Source organism: Bombina bombina, chromosome 3 (genome assembly GCF_027579735.1).
Source record: "Bombina bombina isolate aBomBom1 chromosome 3, aBomBom1.pri, whole genome shotgun sequence".
NCBI lineage: Eukaryota > Metazoa > Chordata > Amphibia > Anura > Bombinatoridae > Bombina > Bombina bombina.
The window spans coordinates 718946170-718961971 of NC_069501.1; the positions used below are offsets into that span (position 1 = coordinate 718946170).

A 15802-nucleotide genomic window follows, 5' to 3' on the forward strand; every position below is an offset into this window, starting at 1 on the left:
GCTTGGATAAATGTCACTTTTTACGTCGTTATACAGTTACAGAATGATCACTTCACTAGGCACTCACTAGATAAATATATACAACTGTATATGTCTATTGTGGGCTACAACTCCCACCATGCACTACTACTTGGGAAAATGTCACTTCTAGTTCTTAGCATATCCGGTTCCGGAGCATTTACTCAGTTCAAATTTAAAATTTAAAATTATATATCCAAGCGCCAACTCAAAGAGGCAGGGTCTTAGCTAAAATAAATTACTTAACAATGTTTATTTCAATATCCATTCCATTTCTGGATGGAAATACAAAAATTGACAAGCAGTAAAAGGTGATAATAACAGTGTACTGTTTCCTATGTTCTACCTTGGTGTTTCCAAGTAAATAAAGTTGTTACGTGGTGACACTTGTTATTTATAAGGATTCAAGACAAATATCACATATAAATCAATATTAACCTTTCATTCCCTCATGGATCCATGTTTACAATTTAAAATAAGCTCACAATAAACAATTTATAACAATAAAATGGAAATTGGGCTTTCACCTATTTCCTTATAAAAATAGGATTTTAAGCTCACCCGTTAAGGTGATAACAGGGATTCTTTGTACCCTAAATAATGTCTATGACTGACAGTATTAATTAATAACAGCCTATTATTCAAATAGCTTTGATACAAGAGTGACTTTGAGATACAGCAGAATGAACACAATTAGTGCTAACCTATAAAGTCTTTTGTGTCGACCTTTACATGAAGTATATGTGATTTGGTGATGTCTGGCGATTGCTCGCTCCTATTACCATATATTTAACACTCAAAATCGCAAATCTCAAAACTTGTAGTAACTGACAATTTCTAGTAGAAAGGTTGACAGCCACTAAGAAATCAGCTTATCTCATAAACTATGCACAATAACAAACACTCCTAAGATCTGAGCGAGTGCCGCTAGATCACAGCAGCTATCGCCACTTGAGTATGTTACTTATGATTATATATAATCAAAGCCTAGGCTCATTGGTGGAGCCTCAGCTCAGTATCTTTGCTGCTGACAGATACACCAGGGTTACCAGCGGGCTATTATTTAAAATAACCGTGATACAGTGGTGACTAAACAATATTAATCTCAAGACTTGAGAAAGGTCGATTTACGACCGAAACGCGTTGGCTGGTGAGTATATTTCTTATATTAGAACTGACATTAGCAATCTACACTACTGTTTTTATCTGTTTTAACAGAGGGATCAATCATGCAGCGTGTTTTTTACTTGGGAAACTAAGGAACTGAGCCGCACACCACTGCAGACACACATTAGACAAACTGAGAAGGAGGATTGGCATCTTCACTGGTCCTGGGGAATTAACAGCACTTGGGGATACACCGAACTAACTGGGGACTAAGGTCTAATCACCTGACATTGGTATCATTTGAAAGTTTAAGGCATTATGGCTAGCCGCACATAAACACTGAAGAGACTTGCATATAGATTTTTTTAGGTTGTTGTATTATTACCAGTTTCAGATTCACTTTTTTCACGGCATAATAATACCCCTGGATTGTATTGATTACGAATTCTTTCACATAATAGCGTTTTTTAGAGCTATAAGATTTGTGTATTTTTTGAGTTATTTGAGATTTTGTATATTTTTTATGTTAAACACCTGGTTATAGGAGTGAGCAATCACTAGAAACCACCCAATCACATGTCTTTTGTAAAGCACGACACTAAGTTTTAAGAGGTTAGCACAATTTTGTTCATCTTGTTGTTTTATATTTTGACACACTGGATTAATATTGTTTAGTCACCACTGTATCACGGTTATTTAAATAATAGCCCGCTGGTAACCCTGGTGTATCTGTCAGCAGCAAAGATACTGAGCTGAGGCTCCACCAATGAGCCTAGGCTTTGATTATATATAATCATAAGTAACATACTCAAGTGGCGATAGCTGCTGTGATCTAGCGGCACTCGCTCAGATCTTAGGAGTGTTTGTTATTGTGCATAGTTTATGAGATAAGCTGATTTCTTAGTGGCTGTCAACCTTTCTACTAGAAATTGTCAGTTACTACAAAGTTTTGAGATTTGCGATTTTGAGTGTTAAATATATGGTAATAGGAGCGAGCAATCGCCAGACATCACCAAATCACATATACTTCATGTAAAGGTCGACACAAAAGACTTTATAGGTTAGCACTAATTGTGTTCATTCTGCTGTATCTCAAAGTCACTCTTGTATCAAAGCTATTTGAATAATAGGCTGTTATTAATTAATACTGTCAGTCATAGACATTATTTAGGGTACAAAGAATCCCTGTTATCACCTTAACGGGTGAGCTTAAAATCCTATTTTTATAAGGAAATAGGTGAAAGCCCAATTTCCATTTTATTGTTATAAATTTTTTATTGTGAGCTTATTTTAGATTGTAAACATGGATCCATGAGGGAATGAAAGGTTAATATTGATTTATATGTGATATTTGTCTTGAATCCTTATAAATAACAAGTGTCACCACGTAACAACTTTATTTACTTGGAAACACCAAGGTAGAACATAGGAAACAGTACACTGTTATTATCACCTTTTACTGCTTGTCAATTTTTGTATTTCCATCCAGAAATGGAATGGATATTGAAATAAACATTGTTAAGTAATTTATTTTAGCTAAGACCCTGCCTCTTTTAGTTGGCGCTTGGATATATAATTTTAAATTTGGATTGTTTGTTAACTGACCACTAGGGGTCAATTTATCCGAGCTAGGGGTTAAAACCAACAGGCGCTGGGTGTTTTTCTTGTGACATTTAATCAGTTCAAGTGGCCCCCATGGCAGAAAAAACACTTGGCCAGTGGCCCCCAGATACAATGAGCTTGATACCCCTGATCTTGAAAGCAAATTCATGTTAGAACTGTAATGATTTTTCCGGATTATGAAATTACCTAATAGGATCCTCTTAATTATTTTTTCATTTTTGTTTTCTTAGTTTTGATTCCCATATTTACTCACATTTATCAGCAATCATATCTTGTTCTTTTAACATCGCATTTGAAAGGACATAGAATATAAGAATGTCAATATGAAATAAAGGCACGCACTATTTAAATATTAAACCATGATACATAAAAAACATACATTAAAGATGTAAGCTAGTTTGTGTATTAAGTGTTTTAATGATATTCATATTCTTTTTAAAGATAATTTATATCATTTTTACCTCAGAATTCTTAAATTTGACTGTACAAAATAAATGATGTCACCCTGTGTACATATATCTTAGTAAATAGTCTGTCAGGCCGACTGAATTTGTCTTCTATGTGTGGGGTTACCAGATCATCTGAAAGAAAACACTGACTACTTCAAATGAGTAATTGTCTTGTTAATGTTAGTTTTGTTTTCATAATTTGCAACTGTGGTAGGCATCTGGTTCTTGAGGGCCACATACATCATTTATATTCGTCCCATGGAACCTCATCCCATTGTTCAGAGAAGGATGGAATGTCCAGTTTTTGCCCCTAAAAAATACATATCCCCGCTTTTACCCAGCAAAACACTTGTATTTCTTCTATAATTCAAATTTCTTCTGTGAATTTAAATAAATTTGCTGTAAGTCTATTTATGGTCCCTTTATAGGGGCATGAAACCCCAAAATTGTCATTGTTTAGATTCAACATTCAGTTTTAAAAAACCTTCCAATTTATTTCTATTATGTAATTTGCTGTATTCTTTGTTGTAAAGTGTACCTAGATAGGCTCAAGGGCAGTGAGCTATCTGCTGATTGTTGGCTACACATATTTACCTCTTATCATTGGCTTACCAATGTGTTTAGCTAGCTCCCAGTAGTGCATTGATGATCCTTCAATAAAGGATACCAAGAGAAGCAACATTGATAATAGAAGTAAATTGGAAAGGTGTTTAATTGGTATGCTCTATCTGAATAAATGGATTTCTTTATTTGTAATGTCTTCAAATTTGATACAGGAAGAAAACACAAGGAGGTGAATCAGAAGCAATTTTATTAGTCTAATTCAGTGTGTACAGAGATGAATGTATGCAATTTAGGAAAAACTCCTCTGAATCTTTTGCATAAATACACCTAACCTCCTTTCTCTCATTCCATCATCTGAATCAATTGTATGACCCAAATGAGATTACTTTTAGGTAGACTGCCCAAAGTTAATGGGTGAAAACCATAGACATTTCCAGAAGCTATATATGAGGGGGGGGGATACAGTAAAAAGTGTAGAGAACACTTTCAATTGCCAATGCCAAATATCTACTACTAAATAAATAATCATTCACCTATATGTGTCCATATTTATCTATCTTTCCATCCATCCATCCATTCATTCAACAATCCATCCATCCATCAATCACACATATACATACAGTTGTGGGAAAGCACCACTATAGTGAGAGGGAACATCACTTAAGATTGTGCAATATAGTTATAGAAAATGTTATATATTTGTGTATACCTGTTTTTGCTAATTATATATATTCATACAGTATAACAGCTTTGAACAACTTTGCATCAATTTTACAAATGAAAAACTGCAACAGTTTTTCAACCACCACATGTTTGTCTTGGAACAAGAAGAATATAAGAAAGAAGGTATTGAATGGGAATTTATTGATTTTGGACTGGACTTGCAAGCTTGTATTGATCTGATTGAAAAGGTACATTTTGTTCTAGCCCCTTTAAAATGTTATTAATAGAACTTAAACTTCAGTATGTTCAATGTAAAAAAATATTTTGTATATAGGAATACACAGTACTGCTATGCACTCCCTTTCTAACAAATGAGAAGTGGTAACTAACTTTGAGCAGTAAAGCATTCAACTTTTAGTATTTAGGGATATTTGCTTAATTTTCTAACCTGCAAAACATTAACATTTTCAGCTGGTGTGGTGTTTAGTGATATCAGCTTCAGTTTGCACCAGGTTCGGTTCAAATACTTCCCATCCCTTTGTTATAAAACTACATGGGAATTTCATAAGCTGTTGAGTGTAACCCTACAATGATTCTCATTTAACAGTCAGCAACTTGGTAATTTGTATAGTATGTTTTATAATAACTCTAACAAGATGGTATTTCACATGTGATTGACTCAGCCTCAGTACTTAACTAATTGAAGTGCATCTATGTCAAACAATTATGCATAGTTTATATATTTTACTTTTAAAATTGTAAACAATACACTTATTATGAATTTTATTTTATTATTAATTTTACTTTAATATATAATATTTCAGAATTTAAGATATAAATTAATATTTATAGTTAAAACAGAGTTAACATTATTTGTAATTATTTATATGATTGTATTGTGTGTGTTTTGAACATTTTAATTGTGATAACATTTTGAAATAACAGTCGTTTAAGCCTTTAAGCCTAGCAGATTCAGCTGAAATTTTAAGTCTGTTTTATGGCCTCATAAATCATGCAGAAAACTGTTAATATGATCATTAAGAACTGTGTGCAAATTAACATTCTCAGCTCCTTTGGACTTGAATAGGAGTCTTCCACAGCCACAGATTGGACAGTCTTGTGAACTTCTACATTTTGTGTGTGTATGTGTATATATATATATATATATATATATATATATATATATATATATATATATTTATATTAAAGCTTTATTTCAGAAAATAAAACGGGAACATACATTTAATAGGAAAGCAATTAAGGGCACAGGTTATACAGATATAACTTTTGGCCTATTGAGCATGGGCTTATATATATACTTTTTATTTCAACAGTCGTATTAACAACTATTGATGAACCAGAAAAAAACAATGAGACCTCAGACAAAGTTTTTAGGGACCTCTTAACCTGTTAACAGTAAAGGTGCAATAATGTAAAGTTAGTAACTGAATAGGGGGCACAATTAGGGTTCATGCATTGTTTCCTAAAAATAGAGAGTTAATAGAGCAACTGTGGTGCTTCCCTAATATATTAAAATGTAATCATCTGAATATCAACCTTAATAAAACATTTACATAGTAACACAAATGATTTCCATTTTCTAAACCAATATAATATACAACTAAGTATACAATATGTGTTTCTTTCATGTAATTAACAAGAGTCCATGAGCTAGTGACGTATGGGATATACATTCCTACCAGGAGGGGCAAAGTTTCCCAAACCTTAAAATGCCTATAAATACACCCCTCACCACACCCACAAATCAGTTTTACAAACTTTGCCTCCAAGGGAGGTGGTGAAGTAAGTTTGTGCTAGATTCTACGTTGATATGCGCTCCGCAGCAAGTTGGAGCCCGGTTTTCCTCTCAGCGTGCAGTGAATGTCAGAGGGATGTGAGGAGAGTATTGCCTATTGAATGCAGTGATCTCCTTCTACGGGTTCTATTTCATAAGGTTCTCTGTTATCGGTCGTAGAGATTCATCTCTTACCTCCCTTTTCAGATCGACGATATACTCTTATATTTACCATTTCCTCTACTGATTCTCGTTTCAGTACTGGTTTGGCTTTCTACAAACATGTAGATGAGTGTCCTGGGGTAAGTAAGTCTTATTTTCTGTGACACTCTAAGCTATGGTTGGGCACTTTATTTATAAAGTTCTAAATATATGTATTCAAACATTTATTTGCCTTGACTCAGAATGTTCAACTTTCCTTATTTCCAGACAGTCAGTTTCATATTTGGGATTATGCTTTAAATTATCATATTTTTTCTTACCTCAAAAATTTGACTTTTTTCCCTGTGGGCTGTTAGGCTCGCGGGGGCTGAAAATGCTTCATTTTATTGCGTCATTCTTGGCGCTGACTTTTTTGGCGCAAAAATTCTTTTCCGTTTCCGGCGTCATACGTGTCGCCGGAAGTTGCGTCATTTTTGACGTTATTTTGCGCCAAAAATGTCGGCGTTCCGGATGTGGCGTCATTTTTGGCGCCAAAAGCATTTAGGCGCCAAATAATGTGGGCGTCTTATTTGGCGCCAAAAAATATGGGCGTCGCTTTTGTCTCCACATTATTTCAGTCTCATTTTTCATTTGCTTCTGGTTGCTAGAAGCTTGATGTTTGGCATTTTTTTCCCATTCCTGAAACTGTCTTATAAGGAATTTGATCTATTTTGCTTTATATGTTGTTTTTTCTCTTACATATTGCAAGATGTCTCACGTTGCATCTGAGCCAGAAGATACTACAGGAAAACCACTGCCTGCTGGATCTACCAAAGCTAAGTGTATCTGCTGTAAACTTTTGGTAGCTATTCCTCCAGCTGTTGTTTGTAATAATTGTCATGACAAACTTGTTAAAGCAGATAATATTTCCTTTAGTGATGTACCATTGCCTGTTGCAGTTCCCTCAACATCTAAGGTGCAGAATGTTCCTGATAACATAAAAGATTTTGTTTCTGAATCCATAAAGAAGGCTTTGTCTGTTATTTCTCCTTCTAGTAAACGTAAAAAGTCTTTTAAATCTTCTCTCTCTACAGATGAATTTTTAAATGAACACCATCATTCTGATTCTTTGGACTCTTCTGGTTCAGAGGATTCTGTCTCAGAGATTGATGCTGATAAATCTTCATATTTATTTAAGATGGAATTTATTCGCTCTTTACTTAAAGAAGTACTAATTGCTTTAGAAATAGAGGATTCTAGTCCTCTTGATACTAATTCTATACGTTTGGATAAGGTTTTTAAAGCTCCTGCGGTTATTCCAGAAGTCTTTCCTGTTCCTAATGCTATTTCTGCAGTAATTGCTAAGGAATGGGATAAATTGGGTAATTCATTTACTCCTTCTAAACGTTTTAAGCAATTATATCCTGTTCCGCCTGACAGGTTAGAATTTTGGGACAAAATCCCTAAAGTTGATGGGGCTATTTCTACCCTTGCTAAACGTACTACCATTCCTACGTCAGATGGTACCTCGTTTAAGGATCCTTTAGATAGAAAAATTGAATCTTTTCTAAGAAAAGCTTATCTATGTTCAGGTAATCTTCTTAGACCTGCTATATCATTGGCTGATGTTGCTGCAGCTTCAACTTTTTGGTTGGAAACTCTAGCGCAACAAGTAACAAATCGTGACTCTCATGATATTATTATTCTTCTCCAGCATGCTAATAATTTCATCTGTGATGCCATTTTTGATATTATTAGAGTTGATGTTAGATTTATGTCTCTGGCTATCTTAGCCAGAAGAGCTTTATGGCTTAAGACTTGGAATGCTGATATGGCTTCTAAATCAACTCTACTTTCCATTTCTTTCCAGGGAAACAAATTATTTGGTTCTCAGTTGGATTCTATTATTTCAACTGTTACTGGTGGGAAAGGAACTTTTTTACCACAGGATAAAAAGTTTAAAGGTAAAAACAGGGCTAACAATCGTTTTCGTTCCTTTCGTTTCAACAAAGAACAAAAGCCTGATCCTTCGTCCTCAGGAGCAGTTTCAGTTTGGAAACCATCTCCAGTCTGGAATAAATCCAAGCCTGCTAGAAAGGCAAAGCCTGCTTCTAAGTTCACATGAAGGTACGGCCCTCATTCCAGTTCAGCTGGTAGGGGGCAGGTTACGTTTTTTCAAAGAAATTTGGATCAATTCTGTTCACAATCTTTGGATTCAGAACATTGTTTCAGAAGGGTACAGAATTGGTTTCAAGATGAGACCTCCTGCAAAGAGATTTTTTCTTTCCCATGTCCCAGTAAATCCAGTGAAAGCTCAAGCATTTCTGAATTGTGTTTCAGATCTAGAGTTGGCTGGAGTAATTATGCCAGTTCCAGTTCCGGAACAGGGGATGGGGTTTTATTCAAATCTCTTCATTGTACCAAAGAAGGAGAATTCCTTCAGACCAGTTCTGGATCTAAAATTATTGAATCGTTATGTAAGGATACCAACGTTCAAGATGGTAACTGTAAGGACTATATTGCCTTTTGTTCAGCAAGGGAATTATATGTCCACAATAGATTTACAGGATGCATATCTGCATATTCCGATTCATCCAGATCATTATCAGTTCCTGAGATTCTCTTTTCTAGACAAGCATTACCAATTTGTGGCTCTACCGTTTGGCCTTGCTACAGCTCCAAGAATTTTCACAAAGATTCTCGGTGCCCTTCTGTCTGTAATCAGAGAACAGGGTATTGTGGTATTTCCTTATTTGGACGATATCTTGGTACTTGCTCCGTCTTTACATTTAGCAGAGTCTCATACGAATCGACTTGTGTTGTTTCTTCAAGATCATGGTTGGAGGATCAATTTACCAAAAAGTTCTTTGATTCCTCAAACAAGGGTAACCTTTCTGGGTTTCCAGATAGATTCAGTGTCCATGACTTTGTCTTTAACAGACAAGAGACGTCTAAAATTGATTACAGCCTGTCGAAACCTTCAGTCTCAATCATTCCCTTCGGTAGCCTTATGCATGGAAATTCTAGGTCTTATGACTGCTGCATCGGACGCGATCCCCTTTGCTCGTTTTCACATGCGACCTCTTCAGCTCTGTATGCTGAACCAATGGTGCAGGGATTACACGAAGATATATCAATTAATATCTTTAAAACCGATTGTTCGGCACTCTCTAACGTGGTGGACAGATCACCATCGTTTAATTCAGGGGGCTTCTTTTGTTCTTCCGACCTGGACTGTAATTTCAACAGATGCAAGTCTCACAGGTTGGGGAGCTGTGTGGGGATCTCTGACGGCACAAGGAGTTTGGGAATCTCAGGAGGTGAGATTACCGATCAATATCTTGGAACTCCGTGCAGTTTTCAGAGCTCTTCAGTTTTGGCCTCTTCTGAAGAGAGAATCGTTCATTTGTTTTCAGACAGACAATGTCACAACTGTGGCATACATCAATCATCAAGGAGGGACTCACAGTCCTCTGGCTATGAAAGAAGTATCTCGAATTTTGGTTTGGGCGGAATCCAGCTCCTGTCTAATCTCTGCGGTTCATATCCCAGGTGTAGACAATTGGGAAGCGGATTATCTCAGTCGCCAAACGTTGCATCCGGGCGAATGGTCTCTTCATCCAGAGGTATTTCTTCAGATTGTTCAATTATGGGGGCTCCCAGAGATAGATCTGATGGCCTCTCATCTAAACAAGAAACTTCCCAGGTATCTGTCCAGATCCCGGGATCCTCAGGCGGAGGCAGTGGATGCATTATCACTTCCTTGGAAGTATCATCCTGCCTATATCTTTCCGCCTCTAGTTCTTCTTCCAAGAGTAATCTCCAAGATTCTGAGGGAATGCTCGTTTGATCTGCTAATAGCTCCGGCATGGCCTCACAGGTTTTGGTATGCGGATCTTGTCCGGATGGCATCTTGCCAGCCATGGACTCTTCCGTTAAGACCAGACCTTCTGTCACAAGGTCCTTTTTTCCATCCGGATCTGAAATCCTTAAATTTAAAGGTATGGAGATTGAACGCTTGATTCTTGGTCATAGAGGTTTCTCTGACTCCGTGATTAATACTATGTTACAGGCTCGTAAATCTGTATCTCGAGAGATATATTATAGAGTCTGGAAGACTTATATTTCTTGGTGTCTTTCTCATCATTTTTCTTGGCATTCTTTTAGAATACCGAGAATTTTACAGTTTCTTCAGGATGGTTTAGATAAGGGTTTGTCCGCAAGTTCTTTGAAAGGACAAATCTCCGCTCTTTCTGTTCTTTTTCACAGAAAGATTGCTATTCTTCCTGATATTCTTTGTTTTGTACAAGCTTTGGTTCGTATAAAACCTGTCATTAAGTCAATTTCTCCTCCTTGGAGTTTGAATTTGGTTCTGGGAGCTCTTCAAGCTCCTCCGTTTGAACCTATGCATTCATTGGACATTAAATTACTTTCTTGGAAAGTTTTGTTCCTTTTGGCCATCTCTTCTGCTAGAAGAGTTTCTGAATTATCTGCTCTTTCGTGTGAGTCTCCTTTTCTGATTTTTCATCAGGATAAGGCGGTGTTGCGAACTTCTTTTGAATTTTTACCTAAAGTTGTGAATTCCAACAACATTAGTAGAGAAATTGTGGTTCCTTCATTATGTCCTAATCCTAAGAATTCTAAGGAGAAATCATTGCATTCTTTGGATGTTGTTAGAGCTTTGAAATATTATGTTGAAGCTACGAAATCTTTCCGTAAGACTTCTAGTCTATTTGTTATCTTTTCCGGTTCTAGGAAAGGCCAGAAAGCTTCTGCCATTTCTTTGGCATCTTGGTTGAAATCTTTAATTCATCTTGCCTATGTTGAGTCGGGTAAAATTCCGCCTCAAAGAATTACAGCTCATTCTACTAGGTCAGTATCTACTTCCTGGGCGTTTAGGAATGAAGCTTCGGTTGACCAGATCTGCAAAGCAGCAACTTGGTCCTCTTTGCATACTTTTACTAAATTCTACCATTTTGATGTATTTTCTTCTTCTGAAGCAGTTTTTGGTAGAAAAGTTCTTCAGGCAGCGGTTTCAGTTTGAATCTTCTGCTTATGTTTTTTGTTAAACTTTATTTTGGGTGTGGATTATTTTCAGCAGGAATTGGCTGTCTTTATTTTATCCCTCCCTCTCTAGTGACTCTTGTGTGGAAAGATCCACATCTTGGGTAGTCATTATCCCATACGTCACTAGCTCATGGACTCTTGTTAATTACATGAAAGAAAACATAATTTATGTAAGAACTTACCTGATAAATTCATTTCTTTCATATTAACAAGAGTCCATGAGGCCCACCCTTTTTTGTGGTGGTTATGATTTTTTTGTATAAAGCACAATTATTCCAATTCCTTATTTTATATGCTTCGCACTTTTTTTCTTATCACCCCACTTCTTGGCTATTCGTTAAACTGATTTGTGGGTGTGGTGAGGGGTGTATTTATAGGCATTTTAAGGTTTGGGAAACTTTGCCCCTCCTGGTAGGAATGTATATCCCATACGTCACTAGCTCATGGACTCTTGTTAATATGAAAGAAATGAATTTATCAGGTAAGTTCTTACATAAATTATGTTTTTTCTCCAATAGCCAATGGGAATTTTGTCAATTCTGGAGGAGGAGTGCATGTTCCCTAAGGCTACCGACATGACTTTCAAATCCAAGCTTTATGACAACCATCTTGGAAAATCACCTAATTTCCAAAAACCTAGACCTGACAAGAAAAGGAAATGTGAAGCGCATTTTGAACTTGCGCACTATGCTGGTGTGGTAAGGATCAAAAATATCAATCAAGGAGTTTTATAAAATGCATCTATACCATTGTGCTGTATAAAATAAATGCAAGAAAAAGTTTGTGAAACAGCAGATAGTCTATGAAAAAATGTTTCTCAATTAAGGATACATGCTTTGCTTATGGCTGTTTTCAGTAAACTTGCTGTTATCATAATTTTATACTATGATTGTGTTGTAATAGAAAATGGAGTCAATAATAAAAGGGACTATTTTCCCCAGAGTAGTTGCAATGGGAAATAAAAGTATATCACTAAGTATCGAAACCATTACATAAAATTAATTTAGAAGTCAGACATAGAGCTTGGGGGGTGGCTGACAACCCTAATACAGGTAATACCACTGACAAAGAAACATATAATATCTTGTAACATTCATACGTCTCTAATAAATATGGTGTAAATGAATAAAGCATTAGATTGATAAGAGTTGGATATATGAATAAAGAGTTGGATTGATATGAAGAATGTTTTATTCTGATTGATGGTGAATTCTGAGGCTTGTTTGTAGATTTATGATTCTGAAGTTCTTTCTATGTTTGCTAGGTCCCATATAACATTGTTGGCTGGCTGGAAAAGAATAAAGATCCACTTAATGAAACAGTTGTTGGTCTCTTCCAAAAATCTTCCAACAAACTTCTTGCGTGCCTGTTTGAAAACTATATCTGTTCAGATAGTGGTGAGTGATGTTAGCTGATGTTTAAAATGAAACCTTGAAATTTAACTTGTGTATAACAGGGTATGAAAAAATGTAGCAGTATTAAAATACAATGTATAATACAATCTATAATATTCTATCTATATGTTAGAGAAATCAATAACATAAACGAGCATTTTTTTCCCAGTAGAGTGTAGTTTGTATTCAGCTTATATGGGAAGTATTTACAACTGTAGTGCTTTTCATAGTTGTGAGCAATAGCACATCCAACTTAAAAAACACAGAGGACAAAAGATAACTAAAATAGAATAATGTTTTGTGAAAGAAAAAAACCTCCATGGTAGAATGCAATTTCAAGCTTTATCCCTAGCCTAGTATAGGGTAAGACCTACCTAATGCAAGTGACATAACATGCTAGTAACCAAATATATTTTTACATATTATAAAAAGATCACATTACTTGCACCAGTGTTTCTCAGCTGCAGTCCTCAACTACCCCTAACAGGCCAGATTTTCATGATATTTGAACTAAAGCACAGGTGAAATAATCAGCTGATCAGTAACCACAGTTACTAACCTAATCTCACCCATCAGCTGATTATTTCACCTGTGCTCTAGTTAAGACACATATACGGCTAGATTACGAGTTTTTGTCGTTAAGTCTTGCGGTGCTAACGCGCAGTATATACTCACCGCTCACCAGCAAACAACGCTGGTATTACAGGTTTTTGTAAACCCGGCGTTACCCGCAAAAAAGTGAGCGGAGAGCAAAATTTAGCTCCACATCTCACTGTAATACCAGCGCTGCTTACGGTAGCGGTGAGCTGGCTAAATGTGCTCGTGCACGATTTCCCCATAGGAATCAATGGGGCTGATTCGGCTGCAAAAAAGCAGCGTTCAGCTCCTAACGCAGCCCCATTGATTCCTATGGGGAAATACTTTTTATGTCTACACCTAACACCCTAACATGAACCCAGAGTCTAAACACCCCTAATCTTACACTTATTAACCCCTAATCTGCCGACCCCAACATCGCCGACACCTGCATTATATTATTAACCCCTAATCTGCCGCTCCGGACACCGCCGCCACCTACATTATACTTATGAACCCCTAATCTGTCGCCCCCAACATCGCCGACACCTACATTATAGTTATTAACCCCTATTCTGCCGCTCTGAATGTCGTCGCAACCTACCTACAATTATTAACCCCTAATCTGCCGCCCCCAACGTCACCGCCACTATAAAAAAGTTATTAACCCCTAAACCTCAGTCTAACCCTAACCCCCCTAACAAATATAATTTAAATAAATCTAAATAAAAATACTATTATTAAATAAATTATTACTATTTAAAACTAAATACTTACCTATAAAATAGACCATAAGATAGCTACAATATAACTAATAGTTGCATTGTAGCTATCTTAGGATTTATTTTTATTTTACAGGCAACTTTGTTTTTATTTTAATTAGGTACAATAGTTATTAAATAGTTATTAACTATTTAATAACTTCCTAGTTAAAATAAATACAAATATACCTGTAAAATAAATCCTAACCTAAGTTACAATTACACCTAACACTACACTATAATTAAATAAATTACCTAAATTAACCACAATTAATTACAATTAAATTAAATAAACTAAATTACGAAAAAAACAAACACTAAATTACAGAAAATAATAAAATAATTAAAAAAAATTTAAACTAATTACACTTAATCTAATCCCCCTAATAAAATAAAAAAGCCCCCCAAAATAATAAAAATCCCTACCCTATACTAAATTACAAATAGCCCTTAAAAGGGTTTTTTGCGGGGGAATTGCCCCCCAAAGTAATCAGCTCTTTTACCTGTAAAAAAAATACAATACCCCCCAACATTAAAACCCACCACCCACACACCCAACCCTACTCTAAAACCCACCCAATCCCCCCTTAATAAAACCTAACACTACCCCCTTGAAGATCACCCTACCTTGAGACATCTTCACCCAACCGGGCAGAAGTGGTCCTCCAAACGGTCCGAAGTCTTCATCCTATCCGGGCAGAAGAGGTCCTCCAGACGGGCAGAAGTTTTCATCCAGGCGGCATCTTCTATCTTCATCCATCCGGAGCGGAGCGGGTCCACCTTCAAGACATCTGATGCGGAGCATCCTCTTCATTCGACGGCGACTGGAACAATGACGGGTCCTTTAAATGACGTCATTCAAGATGGCGTCCCTTCAATTCCGATTGGCTGACAGAATTCTATCAGCCAATCGGAATTAAGGTAGAAAAAATCCTATTGGCTAATCCAATCTGCCAAAAAAACGACAATACCCCTTTTAATGATAATGTATGTTTATTCTCAACTTATACTCTTTCTGACTGTGATAGATTGCAGCCATGTGTATGGAAAGCCTGCATTCTTTGTTTCTCCAGCGCTGTACATTAGCACATTTTGTTAATATCATCAGCACAGTTCAGAATTACTGTGTTGTAGCAGGAAACATAGCAGAAGGCTTGTCTGAGTAGGTCTGAACAGTCATCTGACGATTATTTTCTAGTCTTCAGTCACCATAAATATACTGTGCAGTATGTATTACATAACACTTACACTTTGGAAACTATAATACATTTTCTTTCATAAAGGTGGAGTACACGATCCATTACTCCTGGGAATTACCTTCCCTACCACTAGGAGTAGGCAAAGATTCTCCAACCCCAAGAGCTCTATATAACCCCTCCCACCTCTATGGTAGTCAGTGTTATCTTAGCCTATGCTGGAGGAAGGTGAAGAATGGTGATGTGCAGATGATTGCTTCATTGAGAGTGGTTCTCAGATTGAGTTAAGGCCCATTTCCTCTCGGAGTATTGTGTTTGTCAAGAGGGAAGTTTAAGGAGTTTGGTGTGTGTCTTATTTTTCCTTTCCCATGAAAATGTGTCACTATCCTCCCAAGGATGACGCAGGGACTTGTCTTTTGTCTCCTCCTGTTAGGTCTATAGCCTCTGC

The 15802-nt window shown here is 36.4% G+C and overlaps 1 protein-coding gene across 1 annotated transcript in view; it reads left to right on the plus strand.

Moving 5' to 3' along the window:
• MYH15 (myosin heavy chain 15) overlaps nt 1-15802 on the plus strand; it is a 205456-nt gene that overhangs the window by 34744 nt on the left and 154910 nt on the right. The window contains 3 exon segments of the mRNA XM_053707537.1: nt 4502-4672; nt 11946-12125; nt 12692-12828. Of these exon segments, the coding sequence (XP_053563512.1) occupies nt 4502-4672; nt 11946-12125; nt 12692-12828 (488 nt within the window).